At 38.5% G+C, this 22,341-nt stretch overlaps 1 protein-coding gene across 1 annotated transcript in view; it reads left to right on the top strand.

The window, feature by feature from the left end:
- Positions 1 to 3,069: 3,069 nt before the first annotated feature.
- The window catches only part of MUSK (muscle associated receptor tyrosine kinase), a 46,681-nt gene continuing 27,409 nt past the window's right edge, over positions 3,070 to 22,341 (top strand). Inside the window, exons 1-6 of the mRNA XM_026672253.2 lie at positions 3,070 to 3,284; positions 5,779 to 5,905; positions 6,627 to 6,778; positions 9,770 to 9,897; positions 10,269 to 10,410; positions 14,144 to 14,268. Of these exons, the coding sequence (XP_026528038.2) occupies positions 3,206 to 3,284; positions 5,779 to 5,905; positions 6,627 to 6,778; positions 9,770 to 9,897; positions 10,269 to 10,410; positions 14,144 to 14,268 (753 nt within the window). The 5' untranslated portion in view covers positions 3,070 to 3,205. The remainder of the gene's footprint in view (positions 3,285 to 5,778; positions 5,906 to 6,626; positions 6,779 to 9,769; positions 9,898 to 10,268; positions 10,411 to 14,143; positions 14,269 to 22,341) is intronic.

A 22,341-nucleotide genomic window follows, 5' to 3' on the forward strand; every position in this document is an offset into this window, starting at 1 on the left:
TAAGGAGTATGGTCATGAAAAGAAATCCTTGTTGACAGAAACAATCAAAATCTAGAATGTTGCCAAGATGGGACAGGTCACAGAAGTTGGTTCTCTTTTCCAATTTAAATCAGTTTCCTAGGCAGGACAAAACCTGCTGTCTGAAGAAAAAAGCTGCCAATTAAATTACAAGTTTAGCATGATTTCAAAAGTGTGCTAAAGCCTTTGTTTAAAAAACAGATCTAATATGAGTTGGAAGAATGCTACATCCCCGCATATAAGAAGGCACATAATCCCTTGTGAGTATTTTTTGAAGTGCTGATCAGGCATTATTTGTCTGGCCTTTCCTACTGCTCAAACTGAAATGGCCATGGAAGGCAAATCCTGGAGAAGAAGACGGCATGCCCATAGACCAAAGTTCCTGATTGTATTGTCACCAGCATTACCAGTGGAAATTATGTTTATGCAGATTCTTAATTATCCAGGTCATGGTTGTCCATGGACTTTCTTTGTTTTTTTCCTGGAAATCATTGCGCTTCTCATCTAAGTCCAATTGCCATTTGGAAAAACACCTTTGGGCCAGTGGAAGTGATGTAAATAATTTTTGTTGTTCTAATAGTCTTGTTCGGCTCATCATATTATATATATTTTAATGAAGTATAGTTATTTTTTTTCTGAATGCTTATTTTTGTGGTATGCTGCCCAGAATCATAATTGAATTGGGCAGCTTTATAAATGCTTGGAATGAATGAATGAATGAATGAGATGTTTATGAAGATACCCAGTCTTCCAGGTCATCGTTGCCCCAAAGGTGCTTTTTCAAGAGGCAACTGGACTTTCTGGTTTTTCTTTGAAGATATTTCACTTCTCATCTGAGAAGCTTGTTCAGCTCAGAGCTGAAGAAAAGCTTTAATCAGACCAATGCGATCATAGCTATTATCGGGGGGGCATTCTACCAGTTCGCATCTATTCTCTAGAACCGGTTGTTAACACTCTAAGCAGTTCGGAGAACAGGTTGTTAGAAGAAATTACTGGCCTAATCCTGTAAGGAAGGCAGGAAGGAAACATTCTGGTGTTGCTTACAGAAACTGCCTCTCTGTTAACCCTTATTACATTCTTGGCAGGACTAGACTTCCTGTCTCAGGAACTTCTCTGGAGTTTTTTTCCCCTCCTTTGCTGGTACATTGCTTGTGTGGAGTGACCATTCAAAGTTACAATGGCACTGAAAAAAGTGACTTATGACCATTTTTCACACTTACGACTGTTGCAGCATCCCCACAATCATGAGAGGCCAGGCGAGGAGATGCGTGCCTCGATGTGAGTGATATTGAGTTGGCCACACCCAGCCAATAACATGACCACCAAGCCATGTCCACCCAGTCACATGACCACCAAGCCATGCCCACCAACTAAGCCACGCCCACAGAACCGGTTGTTAAAAATTTTGAATCCCACCCCGGCTATTATGTCAGATATCTTGTCTAATACAAGGTTTGTTTTGCTAATCGTTAGACAGAGGTAGATTTATTTTTCTGACAAAATGTAGAAAGCTGCTGTCTATTTCAAAACTACACCTAGTCAGTTACTCCCTTTCTTTTCAACCTCTGTGTCTTCTATGATTTTATCTTTTCCACAACAGTCCAATATTTTGTACTTCCTGAGCTTGCTCGGTTTTACTGAGTTTTTTTGGGTTTTAGTGAATGTAAGTTAAGTTTAAGTAAATATTATTTATGCCTAAGTCATAGTATTCTCATAAACTGGCTGATACCTTCCCTTTTTGTATTAGTATGAGAGAATGTCACCTTCTGATGAGAATGTGATAGAACACAGGAGATCTGGTTGAAGTGCAGTATTGGAAGCAAACTCTGCCCATAGCCTGCAGCTCAATCCAGACAGGGCTCAAAGTTAATTCATCCTTTCATCCTTCCAAGGTCTGTAAAATGCAGACCCAGACTGTTGGGGCAATATGCAAATGAAATATGCAAATTGTAAACCATCCAGAGAGTGCTGTAAAGTGTTATTGGGCGGTATATAAGCCTAAATGCTAATGTTAATTTCTATTGTTTTCTTTAGAAACCTTTTCAACTGCTCCCTTCTTCTTTAAAACTATGAAATTTGTAGGGCTCTACCTTTATAGATTTTAGGAAACTGATTAAAACCTGCCTTTTACACCAGTACCTGGTGATAGGTGTGTTATGAAATGGTCCCACTACGAATGTAGGATATAGAGGTTAGTTTAGGCCAGGGGTATCAAACTCCCATCATGACGGCATCATTATGTGACTTACCGTGACTTTTCTCCCCTTCGCTAAACTGGGTGTGGGCAAGCCGTGAGTTTGACAGCCCTGGTTTAGGCTACAGATATTTTGTTTATCGTTCCTGGCACAGAATTATGGATTATTGATTATGTGTATGGTAAATCTCATTTTATAGAATAGGATATGTATGCTCCTTTGAGTTAGTTATATGGGGGCAACATAAAAAAGCCCAGCAAAAATAATGAAATAAACCTATGAACTTTGAATTTATAGCAGGGGTTCCCAACGCTCAGTCTGTGGCATGCCAGAAACCAGGTGGCACAAACAAGCGAAGCCCCATCTGTGGGATGCAGGCAGCACACGAAACTACGCCACCTCCAGTCCACAGAAAAAAAACACTCTCTCCATGGAACCAGTCCCTGGTGTCCAAAAGGTTGGGGGCTGCTGGTTTTTAGTGTTGGCCAGTGTGAGCAAATGGTTTTGGACAAGAGATGCATCAAGTTGTTATAGCTTTATCAGCATCCAGGAATATGCTGGAGAAAATGGACTTCTGCTTTGGTCCAGCAAGAGAGGGAGGCTTTAGAAAGGTAAGAAGATCTGCAGACGAATGCACTCTTACATGATGCTGAAGCTCAACTTGTTTCATTGGCCCGAGACCAAGCTATTATTTTAGAAAGGACTTTGAGGCATTGTGTACTCCCCCACTGTTTGTTCAAAATGCATTCTCAGGGGTTTTGTGCTCTCTTGTTTCATGAGCCTCCACATTGTTGATGCTGACTGACGTTGAAGCCCACCAGCTGGCCATGTCCATCACTGAAGCCAAGTCGGAGGATTCCTGCTTATACTTAGAACCCACGAGTCAGTGTCCAAGCAGCACTTTGCAACAAACCATGCTTTAAAACTAAGCAACTCGAAGAAAAATGCTGAAGGGGACAAATCCTCTCCCTCAACCCTTTTTCGGATAAATCATGAAAGATTGGCTAAACATTCCTCTTATACAGATCTTCACCCTGGCTGCCTTCAGCTTGACAGAGAAGCTCCCTAAAGGTAGGTATAAATAACGGGTCCTCTCTTTGCTTTGCCACTGGTTAGATATTTATTTTTGATCTTGGACCTGCCCGGGCTCTTGGGTGAATATATAAGCTCCTGGGATTTGTATAAATGAGCTGGTTTGCCTGTGAGTGCATCTGTAATTGCCTTTGGACAATCACCATGGAAGAACTTGTCTGTACATATATCACGATGACTGGTGCTCTTATGATTTTCCCTGTGTAGGTGTTTTTGTTTATAGTATGTATCAAAAACCATTTTCCAAATATAAATAGCCAGCAATGTTGAATGTTTACTTGAGAATAAATCCACTTAACACAGTTGGGACTTCTAAGTAAATGTGCATAGATACAGAGATACTGGAGGATTTTGAGTGAGATAGATGCTTGTTCGAAGTGACATAATACACATCTCCTTGATTAATGTTCAAATTAGAATTTTGAGGATAGCTCTCGGCATTGTTGCTTGCAAAGAAGGCCCATTAAGGTCATGTTGCTGACAACCAGGTGTTACACAGCAAGCTCCTCTACAGATCAATTAAACTGGAAGTCTTGCTGGAATTTACTCCCAAATAAATTGGTATCCAGTTTGCAGTTGTAATGATTAGTTGGCTTCGCCATTTCTGAAAAAAATTTGCTGCTTTTTTCCAACACTTGACCTATATCATAAATTGTATTTGACCAATAAGTATGTTCAGAAATGTCTGCTGTATGAAAAAAAACAAAAAAAACAAATCCATACTGGAATTCCTTTTATGGATTTTTAAGAACTTAAACATAGAATATGATGGAGCATATTTGCAGGACAAAATAACAGTGACTCAGAAATACAGTATATGCCTCTTCTCTATGGTAGATAGGTACCCAGATGAAGGAAAAATCCTGTTGTCTTTATATAGATTGATTACAACAATGCCAACAATTAAAAGAGGAATTCCATCTTATTTCAATGTTTGTTTGTAAGAGATTTAAGGGAGCTAAAATATATGTGATGAATAAAGTACACAGTGCTAAATTCTTTGTTTGCTCTGCCTTCTATCAAATTGCTTTCCCTCTCATCAAAGAGAAATTTAGGAATCTTATACAGATCTTTGCCATATAGTTTGAAACTTGAAATTTTGACTAACTGTGGAAAGGGAAATTTTCAAATCAGACCAGAGTAGCTTTCATTACTCGGAGCTGCAGTCTCAGCATTTTTGAAGAGTACTTACAAAGGAAGAGTGATACAAGAATAGTAGCATTTTACAATATTATGAATTTTTGGAGATTTTCTTCTCTACTCATAACATGCCCATTGGCATGTGTCAGAAAGAATGCCAAATGCCAGGGACAACAGTTAATATCTTTTAAAGAATTGGGTTTTTTTTTTCTTTTGGCGATTGTATGCAGTATGTCATATCCCGCCAAGAACAAAACAATTTATAAATTCTTTAGATATCCAGCAAACACAATTATGTGGTACGAAAACATTTTCATGTATTTTCAAGGCCACGCTGGCCCACCCACCTAACCAGAGTTACATTTATCTCTGCTAATGTAACACATAATATATACAGAGCTTCCAGTGATAAAGAAATTAGGTATGTGCAGTAGAATTAAAGTTCCCTGCTTATATAAATATTGAAGAAAGCTAAAAGGCCTTTCTTGTATCCTTTCAAACAGTTTGTGCTAAGGGAGGTGATCATTACATTGCTTGGCACTATCATGTTCTTTAGCTGTGTCAGACTATATAGATAGCCTCCCCTTGGATCTAGAGTTGGCCATCATAACATAGTTAACTATGATTTTTGTCATCTGTCATGAAGCTAAATTACACTGAAGTGTGATTTAGTGATTCATCCTGACCTCAATCTTTGCTGTTAGTAAAAATGGTGTTCCTGACCAGCAATCCTTTGTTCAGAATGTTATTAACTTAAAAAATAATTTGTATCCTGCCTTCCAATCCATAAAGGGTCAAAGTGGCTGTAATTTATTTTTAAATAACACAGATAGTCACAACCTTTAAGATAGGATTTCAAACCATTGCAGAAACTAATTCAAATTGAAATGATGTAGCTGCAAGGAGGGTACGGATTCCTTTTCCAAGAAGAGAAAGTACGGAGGAAGAGTGTGGTTCCCATTTTTTCATATCTGAGACCCCACATAGAAGAAGACCTGCAGGACGGGATCTCAGAAAATGAAGCCATCTTTTAAAAAGCCTTTTAATGTCCAGAGATGACAATGATCAGAAATGGATCATGTTTACAAAGATGCATGGGACACTCAGAAGTACTACAGCAAAGCTGAGAATCCTTCTCGCATTCCAGAAGGAGAGAATAAGATAATACATGAATGCATGCATGCATTTGAATGCCTTTGCTCTGCATCTTGACTATTTTTCAGTCAAGTGTAATTGGTTTTGGATTTGTACAAATTTGCTTGGTCAAGCTGCAGGATTTAATGTGAAATTTATTCACTTTCTTATGCTGCTTTTGTGGTGTATTTTGTCACAGCTCCAATCATCACCACCCCTCTTGAGACTGTGGATGCACTGGTTGAAGAGGCAGCCACCTTTGTGTGTGTCGTAAAATCCTTTCCCCAGGCAGAAATTACCTGGACACGTAATAACATTCCTATCAGGTATGAATTAAATGCGCAAAAGAACACAGAGTGTGGGTGCTCTCAGAAAATATCACTATTGGTCTCTACCAGTGGTAGGATTCAATTTTTTTAACCACCGGTTCTGTGGGCGTGCGCAAAACGCCTGTGCGCAGAAGGTTTGCTACTGATTTTCTCCTGCAATCTTGCACTCTCCGTCTGTGTTAAACAGCTGTGCGAAGCAATCCACTGTGTTACGCGAAGCAGCTGAGCTTGAAAACCAGGTAATAAAGGTCAGAATAGAGCCAGGGTGGGTGGGTAGGCCCAGCAGCTGATTGGTTCGCTCACAGATGATCCTTGGAGCTACCAGTTCAGCTGAACCGGGCCAAACCGGTAGAATACCACTCCTGGTCTCTACCCATAATATTATACCCCATCTTAATTCTATTCACCAGTGCAGCATTCTATAAAGTCAATTCATGCATTATTTTTTATAGTTGCATGATAAATATAAAATGTATAATGGTATTTGGGAATGACATTGGGAAGACAGGAGGAACAGCTGCAGAGTAGACAAAAGTCAGATAAGAGGCTTAGCTTGTAGAAGTAATTTGGACATGGCAAACATCTCGGAAGGGCCCCACCTTTTGAAACCAGCTATTGGATTGTAAAGGCCAAGGGTGTGTGTGTGTGTGTAGAAAGTTATGTTTAGACTTGCACTTTTAAATAAACTATTCCTTGACGCATCTTAATATGTTCTCAGATTTTTTGATACTAGATATGCCATACGAGAAAATGGGCAACTCCTAACTATTCTGAGTGTGGAAGACAGTGATGATGGGATATATTGTTGTACTGCAAACAATGGTGTAGGAGTAGAAGCAGAAAGCTGTGGGGCATTACAAGTGAAAATGAGTAAGTATACCTACCCTTTTACTGAATTAAAAGTCACTGAAAGTTCAAGTGAGCTAGAAATCAAGGCAATATTTTACTTGAGTATTAATACTTTTATTTTGTATGAATTTAAATTTACGCAAAGTACAAGCAAAGGAATAAATGATCAATACGTATAACCTAATATCAACAGTAAAATAATACTGTCATGGATCTGGCGATGGACCACTCTCGGGAAATGAGTTCAGAGGAGGAGGATAAGTTTGAGTTGGCAGAGGAAAGTGCAGAGTTGCATGATGGCCCGGATCAGGGCTCAGACAGTGGTAGCCTGATGAAGCAGCCTCAGCTGGGGCGATTGGATGAGCGACAGGCTGAGGTGGAGTGAGGTGCAACACAGCTGCAGCGCGTTGGCCAGCTGCCACCAGTTAACAATGAGGAGGAGGTGGAGTTCACACTTCCTCCCGATCCAGGGACATGTAGGGCAGATAGGAGGTAGGCGGAATGTTGGTCAGCTAGGCTACTTGTGAGGAGGCAGCCCCACCTCTCATGAAGGTGTCACCTACTTAATCCTGCCCTGAGGACTTGAACGTTGCTGGAGCAACAGGCCCAGTTCCTTACCTTGTGTGCTTGTGCTGTTATCCTGATCCGTTTGACTCGTGGGTTGTTTCCTGGATTTTGTGTGTGCCCATTGGACTCAGTTTCCCCAGAGAGTCTTGTTGTGCTGAGATCGGAAACTGTATTTGAGCAACATGGGTGCTTTCTGAGGGCTTGATTGTAGGGTTTGAATAAACATCTTTAGAACTGTCGCTATGTATGCATGTATGTCTGTGTGAAGAGAGCAGGGCAACACAGATAAAGCTCGTCTTCAACTTACAACAGTTTGTGTAGTGATGGTTCAAAGTTACAACAGCACTGAAAAAAGTGACTATTTCACCATTGCAACATCCCCATGGTCATGTGATCAAAATTTAGACACTTGGCAACTGACACATATTTATGATGGTTGCAGTGTCCCAGGGTCATGCGATCATGTTTTGTAACCTTTTGACAAGCGAAGTCAACGGGGAAGCAAATTCACTCAACAACCATATTACTAACTTACAACTGCAGTGAGTCACTTAACAACTTGACTTAAGAATGGTTGTAAAATGGGGCAAAATTCACTTGCTTAGCAACAGAAATTTTGGGCTCCATTGTAGTTGTAAGTTGAGGATTATCTGTGCACAGGTAGTCTTTCATTTATGGCTACATCAGATTATCCACTAGTCACTGCAGTCATAAATCAAGTCAGACCTGATTTTGCAACAATTTTTACATCGGTCATTAAGTGAAACACACAGTTGTTAAGCGAATCACACCATCATTAAGTGAACCCAGTTTCCCTAATGGACTTTTTTTTTTTTTTTTTACTGAAAATTGTAATCACAAAACATGATCATGTGAGTGCAGGACACTGCATCCAATCTTAAATGCGAACTGGTTTCCAACCTCCAAATTGCAATCACATGACCACAGGGATGGAATGACAATTGTATGTGCCAATGCATATTGTAAGCAATGGTGGGATTCAAAAAATTTTACTACCAGTTCTGTGAGCATTGAGTGTGGCAGGGGAAGAAGGATACTGTAAAATCTCCAGTCAGAAATGGGTTTTGCTGGCTTTCCAGACTACTCAAAATTTCCGCTACTGGTTCTCCAGAACTGGTCAGAACCTGCTGAATACCACCTCTGGAAGGTTACTGCAAAATCCCCACCCCACTAACCTGCTTCCCAGCTCCGTTCTCCTGTGCAGGGCAACAAAAAAAGGCCCAGCCGATCAGCTGGGACTCAGGAGGCAGAGAATAGATGGGGGTGGGGCAAGTCAGAGATGGTATTTGCCGGGTCTCCAAACTACTCAAAATTTCCACTACTGGTTCTCCAGAACTGGTCAGAACCTGCTGAATACCATCTCTGGTTGTAGGTCATCTTTTCCAAGCCATTGTAACTTTGAACTATTGTTGAATAGTTGAAAGTCAAAGACTACTTGCTATAAAGCAATATATCTAATTTATCTAATCCTAACTGTACTGCATTTCAATTGGTATCAGGCACGGTTACTCATTAAGTTTTTCCAGCTTCATAAAGATCCCCCCAAAAAGAGGAAGAAGAATTACATATAAATGTCAGAAGATCATATTCCAAGCATAGCTCAATGGAGGATTTGATACCATAGAGTAGGATGAGTTAGATGGGAGAAAGCTGTGAAATGTAAGGTGGCTATTCTGAAACAAAGAAAAACTAGTAGATCCTGATTGCATGATTGCTCTGAGTGCACAGAAATATGAACTGTAATCATATTTTTCAACAAATGGCCCAGAAGATCAATACAAGTTTAAATTGGGGAATGCTTCTGAACATCTGAGCAATGTAAGAATTGGCTTCAGAACAAGATTTAAACCCTCTGTTAAATTTTTAGAAGGAAAAATACCAAGTTTTATTTTACATGCTGTTTGCTGTTTTACCGTCATGTCTTTATTTGGGAAATCAGTACTAGCTTAAACTTTTTGAGCAGTGGCAATATTGATGTTTTCCCCACACCAGCCCATAATTCTTTCCTCATAATGTTGAAGTTGCAATCTTAGTTAACTTTTCCTGAATTTCCATGATCTACCTACATATATTTTCCTCCAAACTTGCTTCTACTCTCCTTTGAAAAGCCTTATAAGCCTTATAAGTCTCTATAAATGTTTGGGAGATAGCAAGCTCTTCAATTGCTTTGCAAGAAGTGAGTAGGGATGTTGATGACAAAATGGACCCCATCATCTTGTTAAAGTATAATGTGACTTTCGCACAAGGGTGTCCAACCTTGGCAACTTTTGAGACTTGTGGACTTCAACATGTTGGCTGGGAAATTCTGGGAGATGAAGTCCACAAGTCTTAAAGTTGTTAAGGTTGTACTCCACTGTGCTAAAGGTTGGTCCCTCCTACTTTAGCATATTTGACTTCGTTTCATTTTGATCCTTAAAATTGTAGAACCGAAAATAACTCGTCCACCTTCAAATCTGAAAATCATTGAAGGATTAAAGGCTGTTTTCCAATGCACTACAATGGGAAATCCCAAGCCTTCAGTTTCCTGGATCAAAGGAGAAAATGTTGTAAAGGTGAGTATTGTAAGTATTTCATTATAATCTGCATCTTTTTGCAGAACTGGTTTGAGAAAAAATAATGTATTAGTTGTTATTTCATAGAGAGGATGAGTGATTAAGGTACTGGACCAGAAACCTAGAATCTGTGGATTCTAGTCTAACCTTAGACATGAAAACCAGGTGGGTGACTTTGATCCAATTATTTTCTGTCAGCCCAAATCATTTTACAAGGTGGCTGTTGTGGGGAAACTAGGAAGGGCCATTATGTAAGCTGCCTCAAATTATACAAATGAAATAGGAATATAAATCAAATAAATAAATAGATCAGCCTGGCTCACAAGCTATATTCTACCTCATTTGACTTGAAGCTTTACATTTTGTGGCAGGAAAATTCTCGAATTGCTATTCTTGAATCAGGCAGTTTAAGGATTCACGATGTGCAGAAGGAAGATGGTGGACACTATCGCTGTGTGGCAAAGAACAGTCTCGGGACAGCCTACTCTAAACCTGTAATTCTGGAAGTAGAAGGTGAGTGATCCATTTGGTCATGTGTCCACTCAAATACAGAATCTGCATTCATCTGACATCCGTACTGCAAATATATTTTTGCAAAAGTGTTCAGGACAAAAATGGAAGTCTTTGAGCCCAGCTTTGAATCTATGAGTGAATAGAAATTAACAAATCTAATCTATGAGATTAATCTAATCAATCTAGTAGCACTAGCAATAGCACTTAGACTTATATACAGCTTTATAGTCCTCTCTAAGCGGTTCACAGAGTCAGCATATTGCCCCCAACAATCTGGGTCCTCATTTTACCCACCTCTGAAGGATGGAAGGCTGAGTCAACCTTGAGCCTGGTGGGATTTGAACTGCCAAACTGTAGGCAGCTGGCTGCAGAAGTAGCTTGCAGTACTGCACTCTAACCACTGCGCCACAGAGGCTCTTCATCATTGGCCTTCTTACCAAGGGTTTTGTTTGTCTGTCTGCAAGGAATTCATGTTAATGGTAAATTCTAAATAAATATACTTCTAAAAGACATACATTTGGGAATTTATCTTATAACCTTGCTTCCCATGGGATAATATTTATGGCTTTTCCAGGATTATTTGCATATGCATATGTGTGTGGATTAATATATTTGGATACATGTGATACATTATTCTGAATGACAAGGCTGATATCAGTTCTTGGTTTACTCTAGTTCTGCTTCCTGGAATACTAGATTTGTCTTTCTTAACTGGATGACTTCCAGAGATGTTGGATTTTAATTCTAGAAGTCTCAGCCAGCCTGGCCATCAATCACGCTGCAGGAAAATTCCTGAAGTTTTAGTTCATGATATCAGAAAGTCTTTAGCTCAACAAAGGAAGGTTTAAATCTTCCAACCATCCGGGTGAATAATATACCTCATTAATGACTTATCCACAATAGAAATACTAATATACATTAGTATATATTGTGTGGTATCATGCAAACTTAAACATAGTACAGAACCTCACATTCTGAAGATTCAGATACAACTGAGAAAAGCACAAGAATAAGCAAAGTATGACAACAAGTGTGCCATTTAGGCATTAACTGTAAGCCACCTAGAATTGCCTCAGCAAGATAGGTAGTATAGAAGTCAGAGAAACAAACAAAGAAGCAAGCAAGCAAACAAATAAATAAATACCACACTAGCAGCTTTCAAACAAAACAGGATCTGGATTCTTCTCTGCTAGCTCTATATCAGGGTGTCAAACTCATTAAGGGCCACATCAGGATTTATTAGTGTCATTTCTTCCTCTGACTCTTGGTCAGAGTACCATTCCACAAGGTTTTTGACAAGATCTTTTGATTCAATGATAGATGTGAGAAAGCTAACTGTTTTTGAGTATTGTTACTTCATTGTCAAGTGTATTCAAGCGATCCCTCAGAAATGTAATACGTCCTAATACACATGGACCAATAGTACATGCAAGAAGCAATAGCACAAGAGGACCTATTAAAGCAGACAATAGTGTTGTTAACCAAGGAGAAAAATTAAACATGCCTTGATACCATGACTGACCTTGTTGTCTTTCATTCTCTATCCTTCAACGTTTTCGTAATTCAGCCATAGAATCTTTGACAATTCCTGAATGATCAGCATAAAAACAACATTCTTCCTTTATTGCTACAAGGATTGTGTTTGACCTCGGAGGACTGGGTATGGTCGGGGGGCTCTGGTTTCACTGACAGGGCAGGAGGCCGGCGGCTGGCCGCACAGGGGGGGGGCACAGCCCTCGATTTTTTTCTAATGGCAAAGCTTGGTTTTTCCAGGCTGGCCCCACAGGCCGTATCTAAGCACCGCTTGCGGGCCTTGAGTTTGACATCCCTGCTCTATATGGACTTTCATATACTAAAGCCAGGTGTAAAATAATGAAATGCTCTGCTTGTTTCTAGCACTCTGACAGAATTTATTTTGGATGTCACTTTTGTGAGTAAAAGTGTATAAGGATTCCCAGTGCTCCTTCCTTTTCTACTATTTGCTTTCATAGACAGGATGATTGTTTTAGTGATTCTCAATGAATCCATATATACAGCAGAATAAAACTAAGATCATGTTGAACTGAAAAGTACTTAATACTACTCGTAATTTAGCCAAAATGGGTACAGCCGGGACATCATTCTTAGATGCTTCTATTTTACAATCTCCTTCTGATCTGTGCTTTTTTTTAAAAAAAGAAGAAGTGAATTTTGTGCACTTAGCAATTACTATGCAGTAACGCAGTCTCCCATTCCCAATCCAAATGTGACTTCAGGCCCTCTCCTGTAATACTTCCTACTATTTCCTACTTCAGATCTTTCCAGCAATGGAGCCTGGAGAATTAAACAAAAGGAAATTTATCTACAGGCCGCTGTTACAGTTTGAAGGATAGCAACTGGGCTGAGTTTATTTTTCTTAGCCAATAATTTTTAGGAGTTTTGTTATTTATTTAAAGTCACTGGGAAAAGCCATTAAAAAAAACCTTTTAAGGCATCTTAAATTTAATAGGGTCTGCGCTTTCCTGAACTGTAGTCCATTTTATCTGATGCACAGATTCAATGGATGTACTTGAGAACTAAGCCAACAGGTAAAACTCTACATTTAAATCTACGTTTGAGCTTCTTAAATGCATCAAATACGAGTCAGCTCTAGCATCAAAAGAACTTCCTTACACACTTCCTAGGGAAGGTAATTTGAACAGATCTTATCCTTGCATGAACTGGTCTTTTGGAATCTGCTGTGATATATTTTTCATATGTGGAAAATGAGTCATTTAGTACCACAGATTTATATAGACACCGGACATTAACGGTTTTAATGTTATTTATATTCCCCTACTCCCACTACAGCCCCAAGTTGGGATATGTAGATCTTACTGTCCCTGCAGGTTTCTTTTAGATTCACCCATGGAAAACATATCTCATATGAACTCTTTTTAACATCAATAAAGGAATTTTGAAAATCTATATGGTTAACAGTGGAATTTTCATTTTAAAAGGAATTCAAACAGTCTGTAAGGAAGGAGGGGCAGACTGGCCCTTAGAGTTATCCACTCTGAAAAGTGTGCACCTTATAAGTCTTCGCAAGTGGGGAAGGGTTAAATAAAATCTGAGAATAATATCCCAATATCTTTTGTTGTTTTTCTTTCAAGACTAGAGGCAATTCTTCTTTTCCAGAAATATTTCTACATATATAGCAAATGTTTCTATTAAGGCTCATCATTCAGTTTATGATTGGACTTTCTGGGGTGGTTGACATAAATAGTGACTAAGTATCCTTGTATAAAAAAACTAAATATTCAGAGCAAACATAACTTGAGAAAGAGGAGTGGTTTAGAAAGTGGAAAAATCAATCAATCAATCAATCAATCAATCAATCAAGGGTATGGAAACATTTATAATTTGTACAATTCTTTTGCAGAAGAGATATTTTGAGAAGAGCATTTGAGATTCTGTGATACCAAACATTATTTTCTTTCTAGTGTGGGGTAGATACAATTCTCTCTATAGAGGACCACAATGATGGGAAATACTTTTGTTTTATTTTTAAATAAAATAAAATTTTTATTTTTTGAAGAATCTAAATCCAACAGTGAACTCTTAGCCAAATGTGTAGAGTGTTTTGGGGGTTCAAAAATTACTGGGTGCTTTGCATTGGCTCCATCTTCAACTATTTTGTGAGTTTGGGAAACTGGAAATATTTCACCAATAGCTAACCTTAGGGTTATTAATGTTTTTGCTTTTTTCCATTTAGTTTTTGCTCGAATTCTGAAGGCTCCTGAATTCTATAATGTCAGCTTTGGCTCTGTGGTAACTCTGCAATGTGCAGCAACAGGCATTCCAACTCCTACAATAACATGGCTTGAAAATGGAAAAGCTGTAAGTATCACTGCAGTTCCTAAATTCTGATGATTAATTCTTTAACCAGATTCAGTCAAGCTTTGAAACCAGGGTGAAACTGGCAGAGAAAATTTGGAGGCTCTTGCAAAACAGAGATGCAATATGGAAATGCAATTCATTATTCTTTCTTTTTTTTAAAAACAACAACAAATTTTATTAATTTTTAGAAAACAATACACAAACATACAAAACATAAAATATAAGAACATAAAACATCTTGTATAAAAACAGCATAGTTCCAGATTATCACGTTTCCATACAAACACAATTTGATATACATATTTATCTTATATATTCAACTTCATATCTTTTCCCAACTCCTCTCTATTTCTCCCTTTCCTTCTATATTCAATTATATTTCTTTTATCTTGATTTCTATATCTTTTTATTCATTATGTACTTCCATCTGTCTTGTTTACAATTCCATTGTTCTCTTCCAACCTTCTTCTAAAATTTTCAAACATAGACAAACAAAACACAAAACATAAATACATAAAAACTTCTTTTTGGAAAGCGGCTTAGCCCCGGGTTACATCTTTTTATACAGACATAAATCAAATTCATGCTCACCTTATATATTATTTCATATCTTATTTAACATTCTATATTTTCTATATATTATCTCGCCTCTATTCACTCTCTTAATTCTATTTTATTTATTTCATCTCAATTTAAATCACTATACTTGCATCTTTTGTCCGTTTTTCAATTATCTATTTATCTTTTCTTTCTAATACAATATTTCTCCTGTAATACTAATTGAAGTATAACGCCTTTTTATCTTTCCCCTATATTTAGCACTTAAAATAATACATACTTTTCATATTGATTCTGCCTAGTACATTCTAAATACTACATTTTGGAATAATGAAAAAAAAAAGAGAAATTATGCTTATAATATAATAAAAACAATATTCAATAAACTCTATTATTAAATCTTAAACATTTTATACATTCCCTTTCATATTTTGTTAACTCATATAATATTCCAATTTTCTAGCTCTATTTCAAATACTAATATCTACAATACAATCTTATGTACTTTTGCAGAATCTTTTCTTAAAATTATACTTTACCCTTTATCTATAAAAAAAACCTGTTTTTTAACATCTTGTTCTAAACCTTTGTGACTTCTGTTCCCCTTTTCCCTTCCTTTCTTGTCAATTCTAACCTTTTTACCCCTCCATCTCTCCATCTCTGCTCTCTTAGTCTCCCCTCTCTGTTGTATTCCTCTTTTCTGTTGCTTTCTGACATTGTATCGATTTTTCACCTTATTTTTCCCTATCTTGGTTGCTTTTTTAAGTTCTGAATTCTCCATTTTCTTTCCCAACTTTCTCTTTTCTTCCTCAACTAAGATTATTTGTCCATTAAAGATGGCTTCTTCTTCTTCATCCCCATTTTCTTGTTGTTGTAAATCCTGATAGGTAGAAATCGCCATTTCTAAAAAGTGAAAAATAGATCCAGAAGAGCCCTTGCCTTCTTGTTCCTCCTCTTTTAACTTTTGAAATTCTTCCTCTTTTAACTTTTGAAATTCTTCAACAGATAATGCCATTGTAAAAAATTTTTTTTTTAAAACAACCCAAATGTTTTTAGTCTTTCAAGGAATAATTTCTAAAAGTCCCAAAGTCACAAAGCAATCCAAATCAGGACAAACTGTTTCATTTAGCACTTTCTTCTTTTATATTTTCTCTTCTTGGGGTAGAATTCAATTACACAGTTCCAAAATAATTTCTTAGAAGTCTTATTGCCATTTATTTCTAGTCTTATAAGCTCCAAGCCATCTCCTCCAATAAAATCTTAATATAAGTTCTTTACTTCTCTCTTCCCACTTATAGCAAAAAAAAATTAGTTTTTAATTCCAATGTTCAAAGATCTTTAATATCCCCTTGGCTTTCAAGTTTAATTACCTTCTGTGCCAAAGCAGGTTTTTCGGATTTCCATTTGCTATTTCCGTAGGGAAGGAGAGTGAGAGAAAATAACTTTCCCTTTCTGCTTTCTTCCGCTGCTTTTGCAATCTTCTTGGGAAACAGTATATCGTATAAAAGATTAAGTTGCCAGGGTATTTAGAAGTTCCTTATTGTCCCGGTTCAGCCAAAAAAACTTTCACTTTCTCCAACTTCCTCCTGCACAATCTTGTCCGGCTGCAGGCTTCTTTGTGGCGGCCATTGCTGACCGCCGCTCCACTGCCTTTGGAAAAGGGACTTGTGCCGGCTGAGGAGGGGGTTTGCGATACCCCCAAGCCCCTGCCCGGATCTCCCCTGTCTTCGGTCGCCTCTACGGGGCAACCATAGCTTCCAAATCCGGCTGGATCGGGGGCACTCCAGCAGCGAGCGCAGCAGGAACTGCGCACGATCACGGATTCCTGCTGCCGCTGAAGCAAAGCAAACCGCAAGTCCCCAATTCATGATTCTTTCTGATGTGGCTGCATTGTATGTCTTTTTAGTTTGGAATCTGATTTGGGTAACAAATTTCTCATATGCAAACACCTCCACTATCTAGTCATGGCTCCCTGTTTTGCTTTATTCAGTACATTTCCTGCATTTTCATATACAGTATTTTGCACAACTACGTGTTAGAAAATGTGTTTAAGATAACTACAATAGTGGTCTTTGACAATAGACGTTAACATCAGTTATTCAAGTTGCATAGCTCATAGAGAAAGCCTGAGAAAATTTTGGTTGTCGTTGGCTAAATTCAGTGCTGGGTAGCATATTGGATGGTATATTGTTTACATGGGAGAAGGCAGAGATTCTGATATTTTGGTATTTCCAGATAAGAATGTTTGATATTCTAAAACAGGGGTGTCAAAGCACAGGGACCGGATGCAGCCCCTGGCATGCTTAGATCTGGCCTGTGGGGTCGCCCTGGAAACAATGAAGAACTGGCTCACAGTGCCTCTGCCAGCGAAAACGGAGCTCAGGAGGGCCGCATGAGACTCTCCCGAGCTCCGTTTTCACTGGCAGAGCCCTCAGGCCACCACTAGCACCCCCAACACGAGTGACATTGAGCTGGCCACTCCCACCCTGGCCACGTACACCCTGCCCCCCCTGAGGTCAAGCACAACCCTGATGCGGCCCTCAATGAAATTGAGTTTGACCCCTTCAATTGTAAAGTGTGATTGATATTCTAAATGTCTTCTGCAATCTCCAGAATTCTAGAAATTGTATCGCAACTTACATTGGTTTAGAAAACACTGCTATCATAGATGCTTGGTACAAGCCACAATAATATCACGAGTGCCATTTCATCGCACAGATGATATGCATTATTTTGAGTCAGTTTCATGACATAAATTACACAATGTGCATGGCAATGCCATGATGCATGCCACTTTCCTCTGCCCATGGTTGCTTGTGATCGCTGTGGACTTTCGGCCAATGAATACTTTCCTGATGTTGTTGGGCTCTGATTTGGCCCTTACTATGACTTTATTTATTTTGGTAGGTCCTGCAGTGCAATTACATATGAAGTAATGAGTTTGTTGTCCTCTAGAACAGGGGTCCCCAACCGCTCCTGGACGGAAGTTTCAGCGCTCAATTCTAGTCTTTTGTAGCATCCTTTTTTGGAAAGCCTGTTGGAAAGAAGGTGGCTTGGTTGTAAGGTGTGCCATTCTCTGGAAAGCTGATTCTTGCTTTATCCATGTGCCTATCAGACTCATACGGCACGCCACCGTGGTTTTTCCAAAACAGGGCGGGTGGCCGGAACCGGTCGCTGGCCCAGCTGCGCCGGAACGGATGCGGTCAAAAGGTTGGGGATCCCTGCTCTAGAAGTATACTATGTGACTGAAGTTTCAGTGCTCCAATTTCTAATCTTTGTAGCATCCTTTTAGGCTTTGCCTGTGGAAAGAAGGTTGCTTATTTTGTAAGGTGTGCAGTTCTCTGATCCCAGCATGATTCTTGCTATTATCCATGTGCCTATCAGACTCCATATACCAGCAGCCCCCAACCTTTTAGACTGGTTTTTCCAGAAACAGGGGATGGTGGTTTCATGTGCTACCTGGATCCCATTTGTGCGCGGATGGGGCTTCACTTACTTGTGTAGCCTGGTTCCTGGCAGTCTGTGGCCCGGTGCTGGTCCATGACCTGGGGGTTAGGGACCCCTGCCATATACTACATATTTTTATTTATTTTGGCACTGCAAAATTGGGAAACTACAGGATTGTAAAGAAATCAAGCATGTGTGTGTGTGTGTGTGTGTGTGTGTGTGTGTGTGAACAAAACCCAAGTACTGCACGTTTTTCTATCAATATGTATGTTACAAATAGTTAATTTTAGACTACATGGGCTATTAATTATTTTGAAGAATAATTAAACTAAGTAAAAGAATGAAATTTGCCAAAAAAAATTATGACGAAGGGAAAATTGGCACACAAAGGGAATCTTTCGATGCCTATTTTGTTCGCCACCCAATTTTTGAATTGTGACCCGATTCAAAAATCGGGGGGATTTTTTGTTCACCACCCGATTTGGTCATGAAGAGGAGTGTTCGCGACCTGAGGTTCTACTGTATGTAAATATATACTATTTTTACTTCAGGTCCTCATACATGAGTACCATTTAATATATAAGTGAAAAGGCACCACCTCTGTACAATTGGGCAGAAACTTGGGAAAACTCTGATGTTTGTGAACAGAAACACAATCTCATCTACATATTCAAAACACCAACCAAAGTTGTGGGGGAAAGGATTCCCACTTAGAATTCAGTATCCACGGACTCCAGTTTTTGCATGGCTTCTATTTTTGAAATGTTCTATGACCTCCTAGTTCAGTTTATTTTTATTACTGGTAGTAAATTAAAAACATTAATCTCTGCCCACAGGAACATGTATGAATTTCACATAATGGATGAACCAGGTCAGTCAGTTGTCCTACTGCAACTAAATAACTTGGTTCACTCTTCCTGTGAAATTATGGTTTACCTGAAGTTGGATTATTGTATAAACCACAATACTGGGATGGTATTGTGGAAGCCACAAGCAACCAAATTACAATTTAGCATGATCAGGAACTCTGAGTGAGTGGGGTTTTTGCCCCTAACACTGTCAAACACCTTGAATTACTTATAGAATTATTATTAGATAAATCAAATAATTGTTAAATAAATCTTTTTAATGGATTTCTACTAGTTCTTTGACTGAGTCATGGAATTTCTGCAAGCAAGAAAATGCAGGCTGACAATCTCCAATTTCAAATAGAAAAACTGCCATCTTAGAAAAGTTAAAAATACAGTTATTAACAATGAGTTAAACTTTCCTTGCATTCTTTAATAGTTTCCATAAAGCGAATGGCAAGCTGCAATAATTAACTCCCTTTCAAGCTGTTTTAAAATCAGCTGGGCCAAGGATTACTTGATGGGAGATTGTTCATAAACTGAAACTGTTTGCAATCTTCCCTAAATTATTTTCCAACTCTCTGTGAGTTCTATCAGTGAACGTGGCAAGGAGAGTTTTCTACGTTGTGTGGTCCAGACAGAGAATGAACTATTCTGACTCACCCTTCAGATTCTCATATTTCTTCTAATAAAAAGCCTTTACCCAGAGAAGAGGAAGATACCCATATGAACTTCCTTCAAATTTTAGAAGCAGCTTTTTGTTACAGCATACAAAAAAAACCAAAAGGAAATCTAAAGAGGAGAAAATAGAAAGAATTGCAATAAACATATTGAGCAATGAAGCTTGATGAAGTGACATGTGTTTTTAATTGATAAAGTTTGAACATTCATGTAGAATCTGAAAAAACTCTACGTAATTTTTAAAGTAAACATTTAAGTATTGGGAAAAAAAATCCAGGCTAAGACTCAGAACTTGAAGCATAAGCCAATAGACTTAGTGTGAACCAAACTTGTGTGACAAAATATATGTTTATTGTGTTGTGCCAATTCAGAAAATGGAGTTAATTGAGTAACTCGTGTTTAAACTAATTGTAGCCAAGCTAGTTTATTTATTTTGGTTTATTTAGCTTACAGTACTTGCAACAGCTGCATCAATTTTACAGGGCTATGTATATGAGCAAACCAATACAAAATGCATATATCTACATCTAAAAACAAATAGGTTCTGATAATAATAATAACAAAAGTCCTCAATAACGATAAATAGATGCACTCCCACACATGCTCTGGAATCTAAAAGCCTACTGAAATAAAATCCTCCTTCCTCCCTTGTCTCCCTAGTATAAAAATACACATTTGTCCAGCTGTAACTGTATGAATGGTCTCTTTGCTGAGAAATCTACTAATTCCATGTGGGGAAGCAGTTTCACTTGGGAATATGATTTAATCTGATGCGTTAGCTCAGACATTACAGCACCTGGATGAACTGAAGGAAAACTGAGTTCATGCCTTGAAGAAATTACTTTTACACTCCAGTAGGAATGGTTTTGGCACTCTAAATCCAAAAATGATTTCTGCAGGAAGATATTCAATGATTAAATATTTTACTCAGAACGAAGTGAAATGTTTCAGCAGAAATGGAAAAAACCAATTAAATTGTCTTGGGATTTAACTGACATAATTGGTATTTTTTAATCGCAAACCTTTGAATTGTCTTCTTTTAAATTTTAGCATGATTAATGCAGGAATTACAACATTCTAATATGTAATTAAAAGTGTGTGTGTATCCAGAAATTAATGCTACTCAGAGTAAATCATTGAATGGAAGTGCTAAATTATTGGCCCTTTTACATCTTTATTCTTATTCAGTCAAGTATTGGGAGAATGGTATTTTTTTAGGGAAAATATTTCTATATTAGTTTATTTGTTACACATTCAATACCAGCAAACATTTTAAATCATTATGTTTCATCTTAAAAGCAACATTATCTTTTGGCCCCGTTGAATGTAGAAAAAAATACAAATTTCAGAAAAATTAAATCTTTAAGGGTTAGGGATGAAGCTAAGCAACATGTTATTCTCTTTTAGTTCCATTATGTGGGATAAAAATAAAAAACAGACAAATTTTATGATTCTTGATTAATTCCATTTCCTAAACTTTCACATTAAGGTTCAATAACTACTTATTTATTATTAGTATTTCATAATTGTCTCCAGGCTCCAAAATTTAACCCCTCCAGATTTCTTCTGAGATGATGTTCTCATTTGAAATCCTATTAGATTTTGGCCATTACATGCCAGATCACCAAACTCGCATGAAATTTGGAAAATTTGTGAGTTGTGATGGTTTGTAGGTTCATGTGTGGGTGCTTTCAAGTCAATCTTAAATCCTGGAACTATATGGAAAATCCCATGGAGTTTTCTTGACAATGGTTTTTCATTCCTTTCTTCCAAGAGCAGAGAGACCATGACTGGCTGAGGGCCACCCAGGTACCTTCCATGCTAAAGGCCAGATTAGGACTTTACCCATTAGATCAAATTCTGGTGGTTGCTTGTTCTCTTTTCAATAGTGGTAGTAATTGTTTTGGACTGAGATTGATATACTAAAAAACAATGTACGACTATTCTTTTTTTCCCCCTAATGATTTTGAAAAAAGTGCAAGAGCACTGGAATTATTGAAAGTTACCAAGATAACAGTAACAGAATTGGAAGGGACCTTGAAGATCATCTAGTCCAGGGGTGTCAAACTCAATTTCATTGAGGGCCACATCAGGGTTGTGTTTGACCTCAGAGGCCAGGCTGGGTGTGGCCAGGGCATGGCCAGCATGATGTCACTCATGTTGGGGGGTGCCAGTGGTGGCCCAAGTGCTCTGCTAGCGGAAATGAGCTCCCAAGCTCCATTTTCAGCTGTGACGGCCTCCTGCAACTTTCTGCCAGTGAAAGCAGAGCTCAGGGGGCCACACGTGGTCCTTGCAAGCTCCATTTTTGGCTGGTATGATTGTCCTGCAACCCTCTGCCTATGAAAACGGAGCTTGCGAGGGCCGCACACAGCCCTCCTGAGCTCCATTTTCACTGGCAGAGGCATCGCGGGCTAGTCCTTTGTTGTGTGGCCCTGCACACCGTGGGCTGGATCCAGACCCCGGGCCTTAAGTTTTACATCCCTGATCTAGTCCAACCCCCTGCTCTCACAGGAGGCTTATACTATGTGGTCATAAGTCA

This window comes from Notechis scutatus, chromosome 2 (genome assembly GCF_049901735.1).
Source record: "Notechis scutatus isolate UNSWTSFEM ecotype Mainland chromosome 2, rNotScu1.2, whole genome shotgun sequence".
Lineage (NCBI taxonomy): Eukaryota > Metazoa > Chordata > Lepidosauria > Squamata > Elapidae > Notechis > Notechis scutatus.